Consider the following 25232-nt stretch of genomic DNA (forward strand, 5'->3'; position numbering starts at 1 on the left):
GATAAAATAATCAAAACAATTAAAGGGGTTAGGCAAAGTCTACAAATTGAGCCCTGTCCACAGGATAAAGGTTTACAGGGGCTGTCTCACTTCAGCAAATTACATTTATCATGTAGAGAAAGTTAATACCAGGCACTTACTAATATATTGTGATTGTCCATATTGTCTCCTTTGCTGGCTGGATCCATTTTTCCAACACATTATACACTGCTCGTTTCCATGGTTATGGCCACCCTGCAATCCATCAGCAATGGTTGTGTTTGCACACTATAGGAAAAACTCTGTCCTCTCTGGTGGCCGGGACCGTGGGAGTGCACATAGGATGGCACTTTTTCCTATAGTGCCATTCTGTGAAAACTTGACACAACCCCTCTTAATGGATTTTCTGAGATTTTGATATTTAAGACCTATCCAACAACCAGGACCCCCTGCAGATCAGCTGTTTGTGGAGGCTCCTGTAGGCGCTGTGACCTCCTCACTGCTTACAAAGTACAACATTGTCCATTATATAGCAGCTGTGCTTGGTATTGCAGATCAGCCACATTCACTTCAATGGACCTGAGCTGCGCCTAGGCCACGTGACCGATTTTTTTAATATCATGGCGCTCACCAGAGCTCCACTGCCTTTTGAAACAGCTGATTGGTGGGAGTGCTGGGTGTCAGACTCCCAACAATTTGATATTGATGACCTATTCTGAGGATAGGTCATCAACATCAAAATCTGAGACAACCCGTTTTAAACTTACCTTCTTAGCCCCCTCTGATCCAGTTCTGCCACTTATTTCTTTTCCTTGGACAAACATTGTCTGGCTGCAGCCAATCGCTTGTCTCAGCGGTCTCATGCTGTATACCACTGAGGCCAGTGATTTGCTGCTATAGTAATAATTAGACATATGCTCCAGCTATAAATATACATAATAAAACCAGTAGCCTTACATATATATTTATTTTTTTACAGGGAAGAATAGCCTGTGCAAATGTATTGAGCGACCTGTATGCAATGGGGGTAACTGAATGTGACAACATGTTGATGCTTCTCGGTGTCAGTAATAAACTGACTGATCGGGTATGTATTATTTTTATAAGTGAAATAGACAAAACTTGTCTATAATTGTCCTAAGCAGAATAGATGGGCAATATCAAAATGCCAAAAAGATTGTAAAAGAGCCCTATCTATAAATGCCTTCTATGCTTTATACACGATTGCTTTAAAGTTACAGCCACAGAGCCTGGGGCTTTAGAACTGTAGGTTCTGATGACATCATGTTCCCTTCTTATTTGTGTCAGGTTCAGTGCTGTCATGGAGAGCGAGGCACACAATTATTAAAAAGGTTCTCCCGGATTTTATATTCATGACCTACATATTAATAGATCCTCAATATCACATTGGCGGGGTACTCTGTAACTCTGGCGCTGGAAATGGGTACCAGAGCTATACAGCTTCATCTACTCTATGTTGTGGACAGAGCTACTTACTGCAGCATTGCTCCCATTTAGGAGTACCAGGAGTTTGGCAGGAGTGCAGGGAGCAGCGTTACAGTAACCAGGCACTTCACGGTGGATGTTGCCTGGTAGTTCCGGTGCCTTGCTATGTAGCTTGTGACAACAGCTGTCAGACTTTTGCCAATGTGATATTGATTACTTAAGTCTTGGGAAAACCCATTTAAAAAGAATATGCCACAATGTTTATGCTGCCTAACCTGACAGCAGCATAAAGTAGTTGGAGTCCCTAATTCCTGTGCTGTCATTTACTTGTTACCTTGAAGTAGTTTCCCAAAAAATCACTGTTTATCAGATGTAATGCATGCCAAGCACTGAGTCCTCGGATTCATGAACAGAAGGTTGCCCTCCTACGGTCCATTGACCTCTTTCTTCCTATACTGTGCATAGGGAGAAAGCTGTAAATCAGAGGCAGGTGGGTGAGAGGAGGCGGCAGCTCATGAATATTAAGGACTCGTGAGCGCGCACACAGCATTCAGAGGACTCCAGCACTGGCTCACTCTGCAGCTGATGGACAGTGATTTTTATGAAAACTACTTCAGATTAACTAGTAAGTGACACCAGTCAAACCTGTTAATCAAAATTCCCAAAACCATGCTTTACTGTCCTCAGATGGAGCAGCATGAACTTGGTGAACGATCCACTTAAGCGTAGCTTCAATAAAAAGGGGGTTGGGATATGAACTTGAAACAGAAGAACAATTGTGTGACCACTGTTTTGCAGTACACAAGTAGTCCAGGATGTACCAGTTAGGGGTAGGGCAATGAGACCAGAAGAATATTTGAGTTGTGACTTCTCCAAACATCTGACAGCACTAGATGCAATGCATTCGGAAAGTTTTCAGACCTTTTCACATTTTATGTTGTGGCTTTGTACTAAAAATAAAAAAAAATAATAATAAATAGTGTTTTCCACCATCAGTCTGCACTTAAGTCTCCCTTAATGAGAAAGTGAAAACATAATTTTAGAAATGTTTGCAAATTTATTAAAAAGGAACACTTTGATTGGAGACCACCTGTGCTAAATTCAGTTGATTGGACATGATTTGGAAAGACACCCCCCTTCAGATACATAAATGAAAAAAGGAAACTAAAACAAGGAATTAAATAATAGGTAAGATGTCGCACTAGGGGCAATGAACACCACCAGGTGCTCCTGTAAATTGAGACCACTCACTCAATACAATAAAACGTATAATATAAATAAACAGGGCACTCAAGGAAACCGCGACCATGTATTTAAAGCAATCCTGAGCTTTTATTATTACTAAAACAGAAAAATAAAAACAGATAAATAAACAATGGATTTGTACTGTAGTCTTAAACTATAATGGGTAACAGATGTCTAATAGCAATATAGTATACAATTGGCTATCAAATATGGAGTAATGTTAGTATAGAATAATCGGTAATGTTGGAAGCAAATGATCGATACTCCAATCTAGCACCATATATACAGTCCAATGGTTATGTTGGAAGCAAATGATCGATATTCCGATCTAACACCATATATTCGGTCCAATGATTATGAACAACCTGAAAAAGTCACTGATGGTCGATAAAGCTTGCCATTTATTATCGAGACCAAGACCAGATGTCACACAATTGATTACAGCGGCGTCCTGCCGAAGCAGCGTGGGTAGCGGCGTCCCGCTACTTAATAACTTGCAAGTTAGAATATTTCTTTACCTTATAATCGACCAAATATTTATCCGAAATTTTCATCAAAACCTTGAGGTGTTCTCACTCCCCGGATATGCTTTTGGTAATACAGCACTATTTAGTCGGGAGATTGAAGACGGCTAGAACTCCACTTGTCCAACGCGTGAATAAGATCTTGTAGATGTCCTCTATCGGAGCTCTATGGTAGAGAAACCGCACTATGGTGTAGTATGTAAAAGCACCAATCTCGCCTTGCGGATAAAATATACTCACAGGATTTTCACTTGGTATTCGCGTGAATGAGGATCGGCGTCCTCTATGAGAGAGCTCTGCCAGTGGAGTAGGTATAGGTCTGGAGCCGTCAATTCAGCAAATCTTTTTTGAGTTAGATTAGACACAACTCTATTGTAGACTTGTCAAAGTTGAAGTCCAGTATGCCAAGGAGTGCTGCCGCAGGTCTGATGCCTCTGGTGGAGATGCCCAGTCCCCTTGCGTCTGGTGTTTGTTCACACCAGGCTGCAGCATATAAGTCCTTGGGTGAAGCAGAAATCCACGTGCTTTTTCCCCAAACAATGTAGCAAGCCTGAGTCCCGGCCCAAACTCTCAGGCTCCAACACCCAGACTAATAAAGCTCCAGTATCAGATGGAGGATAATGTGGGACATCTGGTCTTGGTCTCGATAATAAATGGCAAGCTTTATCGACCATCAGTGACTTTTTCGGGTTGTTCATAATCATTGGACCGAATATATGGTGTTAGATCGGAATATCGATCATTTGCTTCCAACATAACCATTGGACTGTATATATGGTGTTAGATTGGAATATCGATCATTTGCTTCCAACATTACCGATTATTCTATACTAACATTACTCCATATTTGATAGCCAATTGTATACTATATTGCTATTAGACATCTGTTACCCATTATAGTTTAAGACTACAGTACAAATCCATTGTTTATTTATCTGTTTTTATTTTTCTGTTTTAGTAATAATAAAAGCTCAGGTTTGCTTTAAATACATGGTCGCGGTTTCCTTGAGTGCCCTGTTTATTTATATAAAACAAGGAATTGACAAATTAAAAAACAAAAGAAGGAAGGTATATGGAAGAAGATAAAGAACTAGCTGACTGCCTCAATGATTACTTCTGTTCAGTTTTTACAAAGGAAAATTAAGGAAAAGGACCTCAGTTATGGAGGAAGACTAATGAATCTTTTGATGCATATGTCTTTACAGAGGAAGAGGTTCTAGGTCAGCTGTCTAAAATTAATACAAATAAGAAAAATCTGGCAACTAAAATTTAATGTTGATAAGTGCAAGATAATGCACCTGGGGTGTAAAAACCCAGGAGCAGAATATAAAATCAGTGATAAAGTCCTAACCTTAATATCTGAGGAAAGGGATTTAGGGGTCATTATTTCAGAAGACTTAAAGGTGTTGTCCAAGTTATATTTATTGATGACCTATCCTCAGGATAGGTCCTCAATATCAGATCGGCGGGCGTCCGACACCCGTCAAAGCCGCCGATCATCTGTTTGAAGAGAAGGCGCGCGCCGTGCCAGCGCTGCCTCCTCTTCATTGTTTACCTTCTCGCTGTGAGCAGGTGTAATTACACCCAAGCCGTCCCATTCATTTCAATGGTACAGATCGCTGTATTGGAGCGATCCATACCATTGAAATGAATGGGATGGTTAGGTGTAATTACACCTGCTCACTGCTGCAGATGCAATGGTGAGAAGGTAATCAATGAAGAGGAGGCAGCGCTGGCACGGCGCGCGCCTTCTCTTCAAACAGCTGATCGGCGGCGGTGCCGGGTGTCGGACCCCCGCCGTTCTGATATTGATGACCTATCCTGAGGATAGGTCATCAATAAATATAACTTAAACAACACCTTTTAAAGGTAGGCAGACAATGTCATAGAGCAGCAGGAAATGCTAGCAGAATGCTTGGGTGTATAGGGAGAGGCATTACCAGTAGAAAGAGGGAGGTGCTCATGCCGCTCTACAGAGCACTAGTGAGACCTCATTTGGAGTATTGTGCTCAGTACTGGAGACCATATCTCCAGAAGGATATTGATACTTTGGAGAGAGTTCAGAGAAGAGCTACTAAACTGGTACATGGATTGCAGGATAAAACTTACCAGGAAAGATTAAAGGACCTTAACATGTATAGCTTGGAAGAAAGACGAGACAGAGGGGATATGATAGAAACTTTTAAATACTTAAAGGGAATCAACAAGGTAAAAGATTAGAGAATATTTAAAAGAAGAAAAACTACCACAAGAGGACATAGTTTTAAATTAGAGGGGCAAAGGTTTAAAAGTAATATCAGGAAGTATTACTTTACTGAGAGAGTAGTGGATGCATGGAATAGCCTTCCTGCAGAAGTGGTAGCTGCAAATACAGTGGAGGAGTTTAAGCATGCATGGGATAGGCATAAGGCCATCCTTCATATAAGATAGGGCCGGGGGCTATCCATAGTATTCAGTATATTGGGCAGACTAGATGGGCCAAATGGTTCTTATCTGCCGACACATTCTATGTTTCTATGTTTTCTGTCTATAGAAGGTCTCACATCTGGCAATGCATGTCAGAGCAAAAACCAAGCCATTAGGAGAAAAACACTGGCCGAAGAGCCCGGAGACTATATTGTGTGGAGGCACAGATCTGGAGAAGGGTACAAAGAATTTCTGCTGCACTGAAAGTTCCCAGGAGCACAGCGACCTCCATAATTCTTAAATGGAAGAAGTCTGAAACAACTAGGACTCTTCCTATGCCCTTGGTAAGAATTGACTAAGAACCCAATTGTCACTCTGGCCGAGCTCCAAAGATCCAGTGTGCAGAAGGGAGAAACTTAAAGAAGGTCAAGCATCACTGCAGCGCTCCACCAATCTGGGCTTTATGACAGTGGCCAGAAAGGAGCCTCTTCTCAGTAACAGACACATGGAACTTTGCAGAAAAGCACCCAAATACTGTGAGAAACAAGATTCCCTGGTCTGATGAACCAAGACTGAACTTTTTGGGATCATTTCTAAGTGTGATGTCTGGAGGGAACCAGGCACTGCTTATCGCCTGCTCAGTACATCACTACAATGAAACATGGTAGTGGCTGCATTATGGGGTGTGGGTGTTTTTCCGCAGCTGGGACAGGGAGACTGGACAGGGTTCAGGGAAATCTGAATGGAGATATTCCATTAAGAGAGATTCTTAATGAAAACCTACTATGGACCTCAGTCTCTGCTGAAGGTTTATCTTTTAACAAGACAATAACCGTAAGTATACACTCAAGACAACACAGAAATGGCTTGGGGACAACTCTGTGAATGTCCTTGAGTGGCCCAGTTAGAGTCCTGATTTCAACCCAATGGAACGTCACCTGAAAATGACTGTTCCCATCCAACCTGATAGAACTTGAAAAGATCTGCAGAGAAGAATAGTAGAAAATCCCCAAATCCAGGTCTGAAAAGCTTGTGGCATCATACCCAAGAAGACTGGACTCACTGCCAAAGGTGCTTCAGCAAAGTTCTAAGTAAAAGGTCTAAATACTTATGTCCATGTAAGATTTTAGTTTTTCCTATTCAATAAATTAGAAAAGATTTTGAACATTGAGTGCAAAAAATATTTTTTTCAATTTCCGCAATATCACAAAATGTGAAAGAGTCTGAAGACTTTCATAATACACTGTAGGTGACATGCAAGCCACTGAAACATACTTATGTGGATGGCCGTACTAGTTGCATAAGGGTACTTTTACACTAGTGTTTTTGTTTTCCGGTATGGAGTTCCGTCCTAGGAGCTCAATACCTGAAAAAACTGATCAGTTTTATCCTAATGCATTCTGAATGGAGAGAAATCCGTTCAGGATGCATCAGTTCAGTCCCTCTTACGTTTTATGGACGGAGAAAATAATCGCAGCATGCTGCAGTTTTCTCTCCGGCCAAAAATACTGAACACTTCCCGGAATCTGCATTAATTTACATTGAAGTGTATTAGTGCCTGATCCAGCATTAAGTGTTCCAGCAAAACGGATCCGGCTTTCCGGTCTGCGCATGCGCAGACCTTTTAAAAATGCAATTTTTTTTTTTTCACTGGATCCGTTTTTCCGGATGACACTGGAGAGACTGATCCGGATCCGTCTGACAAATGCCATCAGTTTGCGTCCGTATTGCCTGAATCCTCTGCCGCAAGTGTGAAAGTACCCTAATTGAGGAAAAAAAGTTTTACTGTATCACGCCACAATGCTAAATGTCCGCTAGGCATTTTCTAGCTGAAGTTATTCCCCTTTGCTCTAGCTTCCATCCAGGCATATATCATGAAGTACTTGCTTACAGTGCCAAATACCATATTTTTTGCTTTATTAGAAGTATTTTTTTCCTCCTAAAGTGGGAGGGGGGTGGGGGGAGAACTGTCAGTACGTCTAATAAAGTGAATATTAGTGAGCACTTCCATTATGAAAACCCTCATTAGTATGCAGGAGGTGCTGTGTGTGTGTGTGGGGGGGGGGCGCGCTGCTAGCGCTGGCTGTGTTCACTGCTCCCTGGTCTTTTCCGGGCGTTGTGCGGTCCTGACTGTGTACAGCATCAGGACTTTGTGAGCACACTATGACCTGACGCTGTGTGTCATTAGGTCACAGTGCAGCACGGGCCTGGAAGAGAACAGGGAGAGGTGAGTGCAGGAAGAGTGTCTGGATGTGCAGAGTGGTGGCGCTGTCAAGAGCATTGGAGGCAAGTTTAATTTAGGTATTGTTGGGCTGATAAAGGGGTCTGATCTTTGATGAAGATTGGAGGTATCTGAGGTCTGATGAAAAAAAAAATTCTAATTTTCCTCCTCTGAAACCTAGGTGCGTCTTGTAAAGCAAAAAAATATGGTATAAGTGACAGATGTCGATAAGTGGTTAAAGATATCCTTAAGTGGCAAAACATACTTTATTTTTGGGTTTGTGATAAACGCAGTACACTAGTAATATTAATATGCATGCAGTGTCCTAGAAAAAGCTGGATTTAGTCATCTGCATATATGTATGTATTTGTATTTTAGGAAAGAGACAAGGTGATGCCTCTCATCATTCAGGGCTTCAAGGATGCTGCAGAAGAAGCTGGGACTTCTGTTACGGGAGGCCAGACCGTATTAAATCCTTGGGTTGTTCTTGGAGGAGTTGCCACAACTGTATGTCAGCCTAATGAGTTCATCATGTGAGTTGCTAAATGTATGATATTACAAGGCTGTACATTCAGTGCCTTGTGCCAAGATTAAGTCTGCTATTGGATTGTTATTTATACAGCCACATCAAATTCCAAACCTTTGTACACAGAACATATTCACTCACATCAGTTCTTATTTTTTAATGGGACTGTCATGGTTGAATTTTTGTATGATCACTAAACAAGGGATCTAACCATGTTGTCTGCAATGCTCCAAATCTTTAAATTTAGTCTAGGGGCAAAATAATGAGAAGACATGACTCTTGGTGGTATTTGAGTCTTCCTCTGACCCCAAATCGTAGAAGACTCCTTTTATTATCAAAAACATTGGTGTCTCCCTTACAGCCTAAAAATACAAAGAGCCAATGGGCTTGTGACATGTTTGAACAAAGTGATGTACAGGGTGGGCCATTTATATGGATACACCTTAATAAAATGGGAATGGTTGGTGATATTAACTTCCTGTTTGTGGCACATTAGTATATGTAAGGGGGGGAAACTTTTCAAGATGGGTGGTGACCATGGCGGCCATTTTGAAGTCGGCCATTTTGAATCCAACTTTTGTTTTTTCAATAGGAAGAGGGTCATGTGACACATCAAACTTATTGGGAATTTCACAAGAAAAACAATGGTGTGCTTGGTTTTAATGTAACTTTATTCTTTCATGCTTTTTTTACAAGTTTCTGACCACTTATAAAATGTGTTCAATGTGCTGCCCATTGTGTTGGATTGTCAATGCAACCCTTTTCTCCCACTCTTCACACACTGATAGCAACACTGCAGGAGAAATGCTAGCACAGGCTTCCAGTATCCGTAGTTTCAGGTGCTGCACATCTCGTATCTTCACAGCATAGACAATTGCCTTCAGATGACCCCAAAGATAAAAGTCTAAGTGGGTCAGATCGGGAGACCTTGGGGGCCATTCAACTGGCCCACGACGACCAATCCACTTTCCAGGAAACTGTTCATCTAGGAATGCTCGGACCTGACACCCATAATGTGGTGGTGCACCATCTTGCTGGAAAAACTCAGGGAACGTGTCAGCTTCAGTGCATAAAGAGGGAAACACATCATCATGTAGCAATTTCGCATATCCAGTGGCCTTGAGGTTTCCATTGATGAAGAATGGCCCCACTATCTTTGTACCCCATTTACCACACCATACCATCAATTTTTTTTGTTCCAACAGTCTTGGAGGGATCTATGCAATGTTTTTTTTTGTTAACTTCACCATTCACATAAAAGTTTGCCTCATCACTGAACAAAATCTTCTGCGTATACTGAGGGTCCTGTTCCAATTTTTGTTTTGCCCATTCTGCAAATTCAGTGCGCAGATCTGGGTCATCCTCGTTGAGATGCTGCAGTAGCTGGAGTTTGTAAGGGTGCCATTTGTAGCTAATATCCGCCGAAGGGATGTTCGACTAATGCCACTCTCCAGTGACATGCGGCGAGTGCTACGCTGTGGGCTCTTGCTGAATGAAGCTAGGACAGCCACTGATGTTTCTTCATTAGAGACAGATTTCATGCGTCCACATTTTGGCAAATCCAACACTGAACTAGTTTCCCGAAACTTAGCAAGCAGTTTGCTAACTGTAGCATGGGAGATGGGTGGTCTCGTAGGGTGTCTTGCATTGAAATCTGCTGCAATGACCCGGTTACTGCGTTCACCAGACATCAACACAATTTCTATCCGCTCCTCACGTGTTAACCTCTGCGACATGTCAATGGCTGTAAACAAAGAGAAACTTGTAAATAACTCATATAAGAATAAAGTTACGTTAAAACCAAGCACACCATTGTTTTTTGTGTGAAATTCCCAATAAGTTTGATGTGTCACATGACCCTCTTCCTATTGAAAAAACAAAAGTTGGATTCAAAATGGCCAACTTCAAAATGGCCGCCATGGTCACCACCCATCTTGAAAAGTTTCCCCCCTCACATATACTAATGTGCCACAAACAGGAAGTTAATATCACCAACCATTCCCATTTTATTAAGGTGTATCCATATAAATGGCCCACCCTGTATATCTCCATAGTGTCTATCCCCATGCATGTGTACGCAATTAGGATACTCTAGCACGGAAAAACGAAAGCAAAGGAATTCCTTTTGTCTAGATACATGACGTCCCTTCTGTAGCCATCTCGCTTTCATACCAAATATTGCAACTCGGGTATATCCAATATTTAAATATGTTTACTGCTATATCAGGACGCATAATAATTTCTCTATCTGATGATTTATTATGGATTTCGTTGGCAGATTCATTAAGAATCATCACGTGGCTGCCATACTATATATATTTTTTTTTCACAGTGTTGGATTTTTCCTATTCCCTTTCAGCACTGAAATCCTGAGTTTCAATCCAACCAAGGGCAACATTTGCATATTTTGTATTTTCTCCTCATAATTTTGTGGTTTTCACCCAGGTAGTCTTCCACAGTTAATAAACGTCCTATAAGATTAACCTTGGGGTCCATTCTCACGTCCGTATTTTTGGAAGCTTGCAAAACTGATGCGGACCCATTCATTTCAATGGGGCATCAAAAGATGCGGACAGCACACCGTGTGCTGTCCACCTCAGTAGTTCCATTTCGCAGCCCTACAAAAAAGATAAAGTATGTCCTATTCTGGTCCGCAATCGCAGACAAGAATAGGCATTTATATTATAGGGCCGGCCATGTCCGCAAAATGAGAAACACACATGGCTGGTATCCATGTTTTGCGGACCCGCAATTTGCAGACTGAAAAACACTTACGGACGTCTGAATGGACCCTTAGGCTAATTTCACATCACATATGTAGTACAGCCTTCCAGCAACATTTATATATTTTTTTCTGGCTGAATCCTGGCATCTTTGCTGGGTAGAGGCTGGATCTCCACTGTACCCCCATTATAGTTAATGGGGCTGGTGGTTATTCCGGTACCGTCTGGCAATGCCGGATCCAGAGAGCTGGAGAGTTTTCCTTGTAGTTATTTATAAACTACATGCTAAAATGGTAATTTTATGGGGGGGGGGGGGGGGTTGGGAACTAAGGTATATAGATGCGAGAGGCAAAGGAAAAAAATTCCAAAATTTATGTGCAAATACAACAGTTATTTACAGGCTTATTAAAGGGGTATTCCAGTTACATTAAGTTATCCCCTATCCATAGGATAGGGGATAACTATTAGAGCGGTGGGGATCCTACCACTAGGACCCCCAGCGACCATGAGAACAGGGGTCCAGTACCCCCTGCAGCCCCCTGAAATAAACAAAGCGGCTGGTTGGGAATCCGTGCGGCCGCTTTATTCATTTCTATGTGAATTCTGGAGACAGGTGAGAGCTGTACTCGGCTATCCCTGAAACTTCCATAGAGATTATGGCGTCCACGCCTGACTGGCTGCTCCATTCACTTCAGGGGAGTGCAGTGGATACGGTGTCCCTGTTCTCATGATCGGTGGGGTTCCCAGCGGTAAGGCCCCCCAACAATCTAATAGCTATCCCCTGTCCTGTGGATTGGGGAGAACTTAATGTAACCGGGATACCCCTTTTAATAAGCCTGTAAATAACTGTTGTATTTGCACGTAAATTAACCCCTTAACATCAAAGCTACTTTTGGACATTTTTTTTTTTTTTTCTTTGCCTCTCATCTTCTTAGCATCTACAGTATATAGTAGTTAACTTAATGTAACTGGAATATCCCTTTTAAATGTAAGTGCTTTGCTTACATCTGGTTGATCATACGTGGAATTTGCATCCTCCTATTCCTTCACCTAATGACTCTGAGGTCAGCAATGTAGTTAGATGTTGTACACAGAGGCAGTTATATAATGTTGTGTAATCTGTTCATCATTTGTATTACCAGCACTGGGCTTTTGGTAGAGAAGAAAATGGTTCCTTTACCTTTTTACCTTTGTATCTGTTTCAGATATACATCGGTCGTTACACGTCTACAGTAGTTACAAAATGGACAATGAGAGACCTTTAACAAGACTGGCGCATCCATGCACAAGTCTTGATCACCCTGCACTGGTGTGACATGCACCTAATTTATTAAGACGCAGATTCCTAAATCAGACGCATCTCTGTCCTGCCATGTGCCTGCCAGAAACTGAAGTCTACCACAGCTACTATAACTTTTGCCACTTCTTGAGAAAGTTATAGTAAATGCGGCAGGCGGTGCAAATTATAGCACACGTACCACGTGTGCCATAATATGTGACGTTTTTTTTTTTTTTTTGTTTTTTGTTTTATGCCACAACATAAATGTCCCTCAATATGTTGGCTCTGTGTGAAGTTTTTATCACTCAAGTGAAACAAGAGTCTTCAGTGGCTAGCAAAAATACGTGGTGATGTTACATAGCAAGCTTCTGAGACAACGTGGGTCTCTTCCTCAGGCATAGTATAATAGAGATTAGCGAATCGACTTCGGATGAAACATGCAAAGTCGATTTGCATAATACTTTGTTTGAATACTGTCCGGTATTAGAATTAATTGGCTCCTATGAGCTGAAGTTATTACTTTGCAAAGTCTCACGAGACTTCGCATAATAACTTCATAAATCAAATTTCTACTGTAAAAAAACATTTCCCGAACTCTGGTTCGGTTCCAAGCTACCACTTGGAACCGAACCAGAGTTCGGGAAATGTTTTTTTACAGTAGAAATTGATTTATGAAGTTATTATGCGAAGTCTCGTGAGACTTTGCAAAGTAATAACTTCAGCTCATAGGAGCCAATTAATTCTAATACTGTACGGAGCGCTCGCTCCGTACAGTATTCAAACTACCATATTTTAAAAGTGGGAGGAAAATGGCAGTGTGTCTTATGGGGGAAAGGCTGCCATTTTTACACTGATGCACCGCTGACCGCAAGCTGCACAGCGCGGCCGGCGTGTGCATCAGCGAGGAGGGGCTGGGGGCCGGCCTTTAGTTTTGTAATGGCAGCGGGGCCCGATGCAGTCACTGTATTCTATTGCACTGGGCCCCGCTCACTGTACTAATCATATCTACTGTAACTGCAGGCAATGTTTAACTATAGATATGTTCGATCCAGCACTGAGCAGCCTGTACTTACGATCATAGCAGGCAGGAGGCTGGGCAGGTGGGCGGGCACTGGCAGCGTAACTTCCTACGGCACGTGCCTGCTCCGCCCACTTTATGAATGAAGCAGGCGGCGCAGGCATGTGACGTAGGAAGTTACGCTGCCAGTGCCCGCCCGCCCAGCCTCCTGCCTCCAGCTTGCTATGATCGTAAGTACAGGCTGCTCAGTGATAGATCGAACATATCTATAGTTAACCATTGCCCGCAGTTACAGTAAATACCATTAGTACAGTGAGCGGGGCCCGTTGCAATGGAATACAATGACTGCACTGGGTCCCCACTGCCATTTAAAAGCTAGTGTTAGATGCCAGCCCCCACCCCCTGTATTTGGGGTCATTCACAGTGGCTGACACTGTTAGGGGGGGATCTGTGGATGTCAAATAGCATAAGATGCTATTTATCTGTCATGCACAGATTCCCCCCCCCCCCATAGCAGTGTCATGCCATCCACATGCCCCCATAACAGTGTCAGCCACAGACCCCCCCATAACAGTGTCAGCCACAGACCCCCCCCATAACAGCGTCAGCCACAGACCCCCCCCCATAACAGTGTCAGCCTCAGACCCCCCCATAACAGTGTCAGCCACAGACCCCCCCATAACAGTGTCAGCCACAGACCCCCCCCATAACAGTGTCGGCCACAGACCCCCCCCCCCCCCGTAAGTGTCGGCCACAGACCCCCCCCCCCCGTAAGTGTCGGCCACAGACCCCCCCCGTAAGTGTCGGCCACAGACCCCCCCCGTAAGTGTCGGCCACAGACCCCCCCCGTAAGTGTCGGCCACAGACCCCCCCCGTAAGTGTCGGCCACAGACCCCCCCCGTAAGTGTCGGCCACAGACCCCCCCCGTAAGTGTCGGCCACAGACCCCCCCCCCGTAAGTGTCGGCCACAGACCCCCCCCGTAAGTGTCGGCCACAGACCCCCCCCGTAAGTGTCGGCCACAGACCCCCCCCGTAAGTGTCGGCCACAGACCCCCCCCGTAAGTGTCGGCCACAGACCCCCCCCGTAAGTGTCGGCCACAGACCCCCCCCGTAAGTGTCGGCCACAGACCCCCCCCGTAAGTGTCGGCCACAGACCCCCCCCGTAAGTGTCGGCCACAGACCCCCCCCGTAAGTGTCGGCCACAGACCCCCCCCGTAAGTGTCGGCCACAGACCCCCCCCGTAAGTGTCGGCCACAGACCCCCCCCGTAAGTGTCGGCCACAGACCCCCCCCCGTAAGTGTCGGCCACAGACCCCCCCCCGTAAGTGTCGGCCACAGACCCCCCCCGTAAGTGTCGGCCACAGACCCCCCCCGTAAGTGTCGGCCACAGACCCCCCCCCCCCCCCAATAACCGTGTCAGCCACAGGCTACCATTAGTTCAAAGCACACCTTTTGGTTCAAAATATGTTTTTTTTTCTTATTTTCCTCCTCAAAAACCTATAGGGCGAAAAATGCGGGTAAGTGTTATGCGAATCTACTTCAGATGTTTCATCCGAAGTCGATTCGCTCATCCCTAATGATAAACATATATACATACACAAAACAGCAGAGCTGTGATGTAGTTAAAAACCACAGAATAACAAAATGAGCTTGGAGAGTGAGTCCTTAAAGGGATCTTCCAGGATTTTGTAATTGATGGCCTATTCTCGGGCTAGACATGGTTGGCAGGGGTCTCACATCACGCACCCCTGGTGATCAGCTATTTCAGTGTAGCTCCGGTGCTGAAAATGCAGTGTTCAGCGACCCATCTCTAGTAGCTATAACCTGTAATATTACACTCCAGAAATACATCCAGGCCGCTCATCACCACCTCCTCACGCATAGAGTTCCATAGTCTAACTGCTCTTACCGTAAAGAATCCTCTTCTATGTTTGTGTACAAACCTTCTTTCCTCCAAACGCAGAGGATGTCCCCTCGTCACAGTCCTGGGGATAAATAGATGATAGGATAGATCTCTGTACTGACCCCTGATATATTTATACATAGTAATTAGATCTCCCCTCAGTCGTCTTTTTTTTTTTTTTTTTTCTAAAGTGAATAACCCTAATTTTGATAATCTTTCAGGGTACTGTAGTCCCCCCCATTCCAGTTATTACTTTAGTTGCCCTCCTCTGAACCCTCTCCAGCTCTGCTATGTCTGCCTTGTTCACAGGAGCCCAGAACTGTACACAGTACTCCATGTGTGGTCTGACTAGTGATTTGTAAAGTGTCAGGACTATGTTCTCATCACGGGCATCTATGCCCCTTCTGATGCAACCCATTATCTTATTGGCCTTGGCAGCAGCTGCCTGACACTGGTTTTCACTGCTTAGTTTGCTGTTTAATAATATTCCTAGGTCCTTTTCCATTTCAGTGTTACCCAGTGTTTTACCATTTAGTATGTACGGGTGACTTGCATTATTCCTTCCCATGTGCATAACCTTACATTTGTCAGTGTTAAACCTTATCTGCCCAAGCCTCTAATCTATCCAGATCCCTCTGTAGTAGTATACTGTCCTCTTCCGTATTAATTACTTTACACAGTTTAGTGTTATCTGCAAAAATCGATATTTTACTGTGCAAGCCTTCTACAAGATCATTAATAAATATATTGAAGAGAATAGGGCCCAATACTGACCCCTGTGGTACCGCACTAGTGACAGTGACCTGAGTGTGTACCACTAGTAACCACCCTCTGTTTTCTATCATTGAGCCAGTTACTTACCCACATACAGACATTTTCTCCCAGTCTGAACATTCTCATTTTATATACTAACCTTTTATGCGGTACAGTGTCAAATGCTTTGGAGAAGTCCAGATATACGACATCCATTGATTCGCCGCTGTCAAGTCTAGAACTTACCTCCTCATAGAAACTGATATTATTTGCTTATTTTCATTGAGGTACTCCAAGATAGCATCTCTTAGAAAACCTTCAGGGTTGACAATATAGTCAGAGCACCTGAAAATAACGACATCTAGCGTGGCACCATTCCAGACCAGCCACACACCACAGATATCATGTGCGGCTATAATCTAGGTGCTGTGGTCCAAGTCCAGGAGGCCAGATAAGGATGTGTTCCACGTCCTGTAGGACAAAATAGTCATATGCCCACATCATGTGGGCATATGACTATTTTGTCCTACAGGACGTGGAACACATCCTTATCTGGCCTCCTGGACTTGGACCACAGCACCTAGATTATAGCCGTACATGATATCTGTGGTGTGTGGCTGGTCTGGAGCGGTGCCACGCTATATGTCGATTGGCCCTAGAATGGCACCCCCTGTATAAATTATATGTAGAGCGATGATTTGGCTATGTAACCTGGCTATAACCCAGTATATATTGTGTTACACCAGCACTGTATAGACCACTAGGGTCTTTATTATTTTTACCTCCTGATGATCCCATAGCACTGACTAGGGGGAAACGCGTCAAGGTTATTTCAGGTGCTCTGACTATATTGTCAACCCCGACTATCTATATCTACACTTTGTTTGAGTTAGATGTTTGACCACCATATCAATCCTGACTCTTTTTGTGTGTTTGTAACATCCAGTAACATTCAGTAAAGTTTTATACGATAGTCAACTTATTAGCCTTACCTCATACCCGGGGCACTCCTGGAAATTTTTTATTTTTTTTTGTGTACCTATCCCTGTAGGGACATTAGTCTAGGAACGTGGACAGGGGGTCTCCACCATCAGGAGTCTCCTCTGGGCTGAGGTCTTAGGATAGGGGCAGACATAGGGATACATTCTCCCCACACCCCAGGTAATATCATTTAGTTTCTGGATGTTAATTATCAGTCAATTATCTTGTATGTAATTTTTTTGTTTTGGTATAGGAGGCCCATGTGGGATCTTTTTTAAAGTATATCATTAAAATTGTGATTTTAGGGGTTAATCTTCTGCTGGAACTTAGATATATATACTCTTTACCCCAATTATTTATTTATGCAAATTGATTTAGCTGGAACTTTATAATAGAGGCGTTCCCATGGTGATGGGGACGCTTCAAGTTAAAATATACCATCGGATTGGAGAAAACTCCAATCCGATGGTATATTAATAGGGACTCCTGACTTTACATTGAAAGTCAATTGGGGACGGATCCGTTTGCAATTGCACCATATTGTGTCAACGTCAAACGGATCCGTCCCCATTGACTTGCATTGTAAGTCAGGACGGATCCGTTTGGTGTCCGCCTCCAGAGCGGAATGGAGGCGGAACGGAGCCAAACTGATGCATTCTGAACGGATCCTTATCCATTCAGAATGCATTGGGGATGAACGGATCAGTTCAGGGCCGCTTGTGAGAGCCCTCAAACGGATCTCACAAGAGGAACCCCAAACGCAAGTGTGAAAGTAGCCTAAGTCCCCAATCTGGTCTTTCCTTCCTGGTCCCTCTCTATACAGAAAGGGTGACCACTCGATCAATCCCCTGACTGAAGTTTGTCACAACAGCAGCCGTTGACTAAGTGCTTCTGTTTCCTGTGTCGTGATAGAAAATAGAAAACTGCGCCGAACCCAAGAAGCATCAGAGTGGGATGAGCGAGGAATGACTTGGGCATTGCATTGTACTTAGATATGGCAGATACATTTATATGTGAGGCATACTCTTTCTGCTCTTGTATCCACACAGGCCAGACAATGCAGTACCTGGAGATGTCCTTGTATTGACCAAGCCTTTGGGGACCCAAGTTGCAGTAGCAGTTCATCAATGGCTAGATATTGTAAGTAAGCTTCTGTGCATCCTCCTGATAATAGGAAATGATAATTCTAAGTATTTTTGTGGTCCAACAGCCATGAGAAGGTTGTCTTAAATTGGTTGTTTGCCAGAGAGCTGTCAGGTTTCTGATCCTGAACCACATGGACATCCATTAAATGCTATCGTTAACCAAAATAGCTTATAATGTACATGGTGATATTCCATTATGAAATTTGCACGGCACGACCAGTAATTCCAGGGAATTATCATAGTTAAAAGTTTCAAGTCCTTTGATACAGGTAACCTCCACGTTAATTTGGCATATAGAAATATATTCATATTTATATATACACTGCTTGAGAAAGGTCCCATTGAGAGGACTGAAACGTTGCTGCTATTTGGTGAATAAACAAATTTTTTCTTGGCCATCAAGGTAATATCAACAATATGTAAACCTGTATGTCCAGGGAGGGAATCATGGTCATAAAACTGTCAGATAATCACCATCTCTGTACATGTAGATCAACGTGAAAACCGCGCCAAGACCAGCGACCGGAACCGGCAGAGCCATCGCTGTACAAAATTAAGCCCTCTCGGGCTTTACATAAATTAACTAAACATTTATCGTATTTTTCACTTTATAAGACTCACCCCATGATAGGACGCATCTAGGTTTTAGAGGAGGACAATAATAAAAAAATATTTTTCATTAGACCTCAGATCAGGCCAGCAATCGGACACCCAATGTTAATGAGACCTCCTCTGACAGCCCCAATCAGACCCCCAATGTTAATAAGACCCTCGATCAGACCCCCAATGTTAGTAAGACCTCAGATCAGCCTCCCCATACCTCAGATCAGCCTTCCCAAGCCATCTAGGAGTCTCTATTATGAGCCCCCATGCCATTTGTCAGCCCCAGTGCCATTTATTAGCCCCCATGCCACAGATCAAATAAAATTAAAAAAAACACTTAACCCTCCTGCTCCTGGCCGCCGCTGCTCCTTACCACCAGCGTGCTCTGTCTTCTTTTTGCTGCGGCTGTGCTGTGACCCGATGCGCACAGCGTGAGGTCACAGAGCGCCCTCGCGCTGTGCACAGCCACAGCAGAGGACAAGGAAGCGGTGAGTACAGAGCTTCCCGGTCCTTCGGTACTAATGAGCGCTTCCATAATGCTCATTAGTATTCGCTTTATAAGACGCAGGGCCATTCCCCCCCCCCCCCCTTTTTTTTAAATTATTTTTGGTGGGGGGGGGGGGAAATATATATATATATATATATATATATATATATATATATATATATATATATATATATATTATAATATATTTTTATATATATAATATAATATATTTTTATATATTTATTATTTATATATATATATATATTATACACACACACGGCATCAGCCAGGACGCTACTGAAGCCCTGGCTGCCATGGTAAGCTCCCTGCTGCTGTGTGCATTATGCACAGGGGTGCAGGGAGAGTTTGAGGTCCTATTCACCCTAATAGACATCTGTTAGGGTGAATAGGACAAAGGATTAAAAGATCTAGTCCCTAAGGGCAATAGTTATTAATATTTTGGTGTTTTTTTTTTTTACTTTTTATTTAAAGAGGACCTTTCACCAGAGGAAAGCCTCTAAACTAACTATACAGAAGTGTAGAGCGGCGCCCAGGGATTCCGCCGCACTTACTGTTATCCCCGGGCGCCGCTCCGTTCGCCCGGTATAGCCTCCGGTATGTAAGTAGTTAGGCTCCACCCACTTGATCCTGCTGGCGTCGTCTTCTCCTATGCTGTAGCGCTGGCCAATCGCAGCGCTCAGCTCATAGCCTGGCCAGCGCTACAGCATAGGAGAAGAAGACGCCGGCAGGATCAAGTGGGTGGAGCCTAACTACTTATATACCGGAGGCTATAACCGGAGAACGGAGCGGCGCCCGGGGATAACAGTAAGTGCAGCGGGATCCCTGGGCGCCGCTCTACACTTCTGTATAGTTAGTTTAGAGGCTTTCCTCTGGTGAAAGGTCCTCTTTAAGTATAAATCGCCTCCTTTCCCAATTTTACATATAAAATATATAAACAATAAATAAACATGACATATCGCCATGTCTAAAAAGTCCCAACTATTAAAATATAAAAAAAAATACTCCTATGCAGTGAACGCCATAACATAAAAAATAAATAATTAAAAAACGCACAATTCGGAATTTTTTTATTTATTTTTTTTGTCACCTTGCCCCCCCCAAAAAATAGGATAGGACTGTTCAATTATGGGACGGACATTCCATAAAATGCGGAATGCACGCAGCTTTTTTGGTGTTTAATTTTTTTTTTGCATGGTATCGAGTATCGCAATACTTTATGGTATCGAAACAACCCTATTAAACACTATTGAGTTACCACGGGGGCGATATTAGCCTCCTTTGATATTGTATCTTTGTATACCTCTATTAATCATACTAGGGGGCTACAGGCTATAGAAATTGCTTTAGATCAGTCTTCATATTCTGACGATTTATATTGGAACTTCTTCAATTGACTTTGACCTGTAATTATGTCTCTTTTCAGGGTAAGTTTTATTTGCAACGGGTGGGCACGGCAATGGGATCTAATGTCACACCCACCTATGCAAATATTTGTGTGTTCTCTTGAGGACCAGTACGTCTGTGTATCTCCCCAGTACAGACATGTTCTGTGGTGGTGGAGATACATAGATGATATTTTTCTTATTTGGACTGGGACGTTTGATTTATTCACCGAGTCATCATTATTTGAACTCTATTGACGAGCAGATTGAATTCACTTTGGATACGCTCTTCAGAAGTTGTCAATTTCTTGAGACGCAAGTATATATAGATAATGGTACTTTGCATACTGATTTGAATATTAACCCCTTAAGGACCGGGCTCATTTTCACCTTAACCCCTTAAGGACTCAGCCCTATTTCACCTTAAAGACCCGGCCATTTTTTGCAAATCTGACCAGTGTCACTTTAAGTGGTGATAACTTTAAAACGCTTTGACTTATCCAGGCCATTCTGAGATAGTTTTTTCGTCACATGTTGTACTTCATGACATTTTAAAAAAATGGCGAATCGCAGTTTTTTTTTTTTTTTTTTTTTTTTTTTTCTGTTCCGGCGTTCACCGCATAGATTTATTTTTTATATTTTAATAGTTTGGACTTGTTTGACGTGGCAATATGTTTATTTATTTATTGTTTTATATATTTTATATGTGAAATTGGGAAAGGGGGTGATTTATACTTAATAATTTGGTGTGTTTTTTTTTAACTTAATTTTTATTTTTTACACTTTTTTTTTTAATTTAATAACTATTTCCCCCTTAGGGGCCAGAACCTGGGATCTTTTTATCCCTTGTCCTATTCACCCTAATAGACCTATATTAAGGTGAATAGGACCTCACACTGTCCCTGCTGCCCTGTGCATAGTGCACACAGCAGGAGGGAGCTGACTATGGCAGCCAGGGCTTCAGTAGCGTCCTGGCTGCCATGGTAACTGATCGGAGCCCCAGGATTACACTGCTGGGGCTCCGATCAGAACCTGCCACTGCCACCAATGAAGAGGAGGGGACCCTGTGGCCACTGCCACCAATGATTTTAATACTGGGGGAAGGGGGGTTGAGGGAGTTGGGCGCACTGCGCCACCAATGATAATTAACCCTTAATACAGGAGGCGGGTACTGGCAGCAGATCAGCGGCAGTTGACTCCTCATGTGCCGCACCTGAGGGGTTAACTGCCGCTGATCGCAGCTCCCTGTCAGAGGCAGGGTGCCGGCTATGCGATTCTGCTGCCTGCACCTGTCTCCTGTATTATGTGTTAAAGACAACCTTATATGGGTCCGGACTTAGTTAAGTATTAGGCTACACAGAGCGGCGCCCAGAGACGTCCCAGCAATTACTATTATTCCTGGGCGCCGCTCCATTCGCCCGCTGTGAGACTGTGCCCCATTACAGTCTCCTTCAGTCCTGCTCCATATGCTAATTACTATCGTATCAATGGGGAGGAGACATCAGCTTCTCTAGTGGGCGTTCCTTCACCCTGCTCTGCGATTGGACAGCGCTACAGCCAGGGAGAAGGAACGCCCACTAGAGAAGCTGATGTCTCCTCCCCATTGCTCCGATAGTAATTAGCATATGGAGCAGGAGACAGTAATGGGACACAGTGGGCGAACAGAGCAGCGCCCAGGAATAATAGTAAGTGCTGGGACATCCCTGGGCGCTGCTCTGTGTAGCCTGCTGCTTAAAGTCCGGACCCATGAAAAGTACTATCATTGGTGGCGCAGTGCCCCCCCCTCCTCTGCCCCGCTCTCCCCATTGGTGGCAGCAGCACAGGGGGGAGGGAGACACTGCTTCCTTCTCCCCTGTGCTGCTGAGGGAACATGAGTGCGCTGACAGCTGCATTATCTGCATAATGCAGGCCTTTCCGCATGGCCTCAAAACGGGAACGTGTCATGGCCATGCAGTAGAGTGGGGTCTGGTAGAGGACTGCTCCACTCCAGTACTGCCTGACACTGTTTTTTTTTGACTAGGCCCATGTACAGCACGAGGCCCTAAAACGTCCTCATCTCGGCTGCACTGACTGGAGTCCAGCCACTGGACCTAGCCAAAAAGGAACCCGGCTGTTGAGCAATGAACTGTTGTGCCAACAAGTTCATTTGCTCCACCATCAGATTCACAAAGTGGTCACTGAAAAAAATAAAATAAAAAATAGTCCTATTCAGTGAAGCCCACTGTGGGAATCACGGGCTCAAAATCCTCTGAGGTACACCAAACAAGTTCACTGATAGGAGGCTCAGGTGGACTTATCTGGTGGGCCGGAAAAATAGTACGAGCCCATGGGGGTCCCCTTGCTTTGCCTGGTGGCTCATCATCATCGCTAGATGATGATGAGGACGCGGATGACAAGAGGAAAGTGGGGTCATCCTCGTCCTCACTGGGGCTCTCTGTGTCGGAGGCAAGCAGGGCGTATGCCTCCTCGGCCGAGAACGTCTGGCGGGCCATAGGTGAGTGCGTGTGTGTAAAACCTTTATTTAGTGTGTGTGTGTGTGTGTGTGTGTGTGTGTGTGGGGGGGGGGGGTGTTCACGCTCACTACCCTAACCCACCCTAAACCTACCAGAAAAAATAAATAAAACGAATTTAAAAAAATGAAAACCTCAAAAATTTGAAAACAAAAAACTATTTAAACTCGCTGATCAGCGGTGGGTTGGGCGATGCGCTAACAGTGGCCGGACTCTCAGAGTGCCGGCCACAGTCAGCGCACGCACACAAAATGCATTGGGGGGGACGGGGGGACAAGCTGCAGCACCCATGAGAGGTCTAGGGTCGCACAGCTGAGTGTGCTGTGGATACCAGACACCCGATCAGGGTGAAGCCCAAAAATAAATAAAAATTTCCCTCAAAGTCTCCCTGCCTAATCTAATCTTTCCCTAAATCCTGTCCCTGCAAATTTTGGTGGCTCACGTGGGGGTGCTGGGCTCACTGTTGGACTACAGGCTCCTCTCTCCACGGAAGCAGTGTGGAGGAGGAGAGCAGAGCTGGGGGAAGTTAACCCCTGCTCGCCCGTCCAGCCAATAGGAAGCAATCCTGAGAGGTGATGTCACCGCCACCTCTCAGGATCTAAGGATGGTGATTGGTGGTGTATTATCACACCACCGATCACCATCCTATTCGGGGTTATCGGGTCACTGGACACCCGAATGACCCGGAAATGCAGCAAACCACAGGTCTGAATTGACCTGCGATTGCGATACGGGGGGGGGGGTCACAGGACCCCCGCGGCATTGTCACAGAGTGCCTGCTAAATGATTTCAGCAGGCATTCTGTTCCGATCACCGCCCGCCGCGCTGCGCTGATCGGAAATACCTGTTCGCCCCTGTGTCCGTAAGAGGTTAAAAGAACGGACAAGAATACATTATACGAGTTGTCATCCAAGGAGAATGGTGAACTCGTTGCCATATAGCCAAATGGCCAAATGTTAAGGGTAAGGAGAATTGTAGATATGGAGGACAATGCTGATAAAGCTTTGAATGCGATGGAGGGCTTATTTATATCAAGAGGGTATCCGAAGAATTTAGTCAGACATTTAACTAGAGTTAAACAGATCTCGAGAAATAGTCTAACACCTGTTACTAAACAAAGAAGTGAGAGGTTACCATTTGTGTCAATATATAATGAATTGAGTCCATCGATTGAGCAGATTGTGCGAAAGCATTGGGGTAGGTTGAAGAACGGCTATTCCAAATAGCTACATTCAAGGATCCCCCAATGATGTTGTACAAGAGATCAAGGAGTATTCAAGATAGAATAGTAATATCTGATATATCTAGAGAGGATATCATTGTATGACACAACCATTTCTTAAACCCAAACGCATGGGATGTTTTCCATGCATAGGGTGTGTTAATTGTAAATTAATAATTAAGGGTTATGATTCTAGACCAAGTGAAAATGTCCAAGCGAGGGGGTGATAGATTATCCCTCCTCAAAAAACGTGAATTAATGTGGACATCTCGGCTGAATTCCCTGAAGCCAACAGTTAGTTGAAAAAAATATAAATATATATATATATATATATATATATATATATATATATATATATATATATATATATATATATGCACTGCTCAAAAAAATAAAGGGAACACAAAAATAACACATCCTAGATCTGAATTAATTAAATATTCTTCTGAAATACTTTTGTTTTTTTACATAGTTGAATGTGCTGACAACAAAATCACACAAATTCAAAAATGGAAATCAAATTTTTCAACCCATGGAGGTCTGGATTTGGAGTCACCCTCAAAATTAAAGTGGAAAAACACACTACAGGCTGATCCAACTTTGATGTAATGTCCTTAAAACAAGTCAAAATGAGGCTCAGTTGTGTGTGTGGCCTCCACGTGCCTGTATGACCTCCCTACAACACCTGTGCATGCTCCTGATGAGGTGGCGGACGGTCTCCTGAGGGATCTCCTCCCAGACCTGGACTAAATCATCTGCCAACTCCTGGACAGTCTGTGGTGCAACGTGACGTTGGTGGATAGAGCGAGACATGATGTCCCAGATGTGCTCAACTGATTCAGGTCTGGGGAACGGGCGG

The 25232-nt window shown here is 43.8% G+C and overlaps 1 protein-coding gene across 3 annotated transcripts in view; it reads left to right on the plus strand.

The window, feature by feature from the left end:
- Positions 1-25232, plus strand: part of SEPHS1 (selenophosphate synthetase 1) — a 110181-nt gene that overhangs the window by 35461 nt on the left and 49488 nt on the right. For all 3 annotated transcript variants that reach the window (XM_040413160.1, XM_040413159.1, XM_040413161.1), the window contains exons 4-6: positions 959-1066; positions 8200-8354; positions 18053-18143. In XM_040413160.1, the coding sequence (XP_040269094.1) occupies positions 959-1066; positions 8200-8354; positions 18053-18143 (354 nt within the window). The remainder of the gene's footprint in view (positions 1-958; positions 1067-8199; positions 8355-18052; positions 18144-25232) is intronic.

The sequence above is a fragment of the Bufo bufo genome, chromosome 1 (assembly GCF_905171765.1).
Source record: "Bufo bufo chromosome 1, aBufBuf1.1, whole genome shotgun sequence".
In the NCBI taxonomy this organism is placed as follows: Eukaryota; Metazoa; Chordata; class Amphibia; order Anura; family Bufonidae; genus Bufo; species Bufo bufo.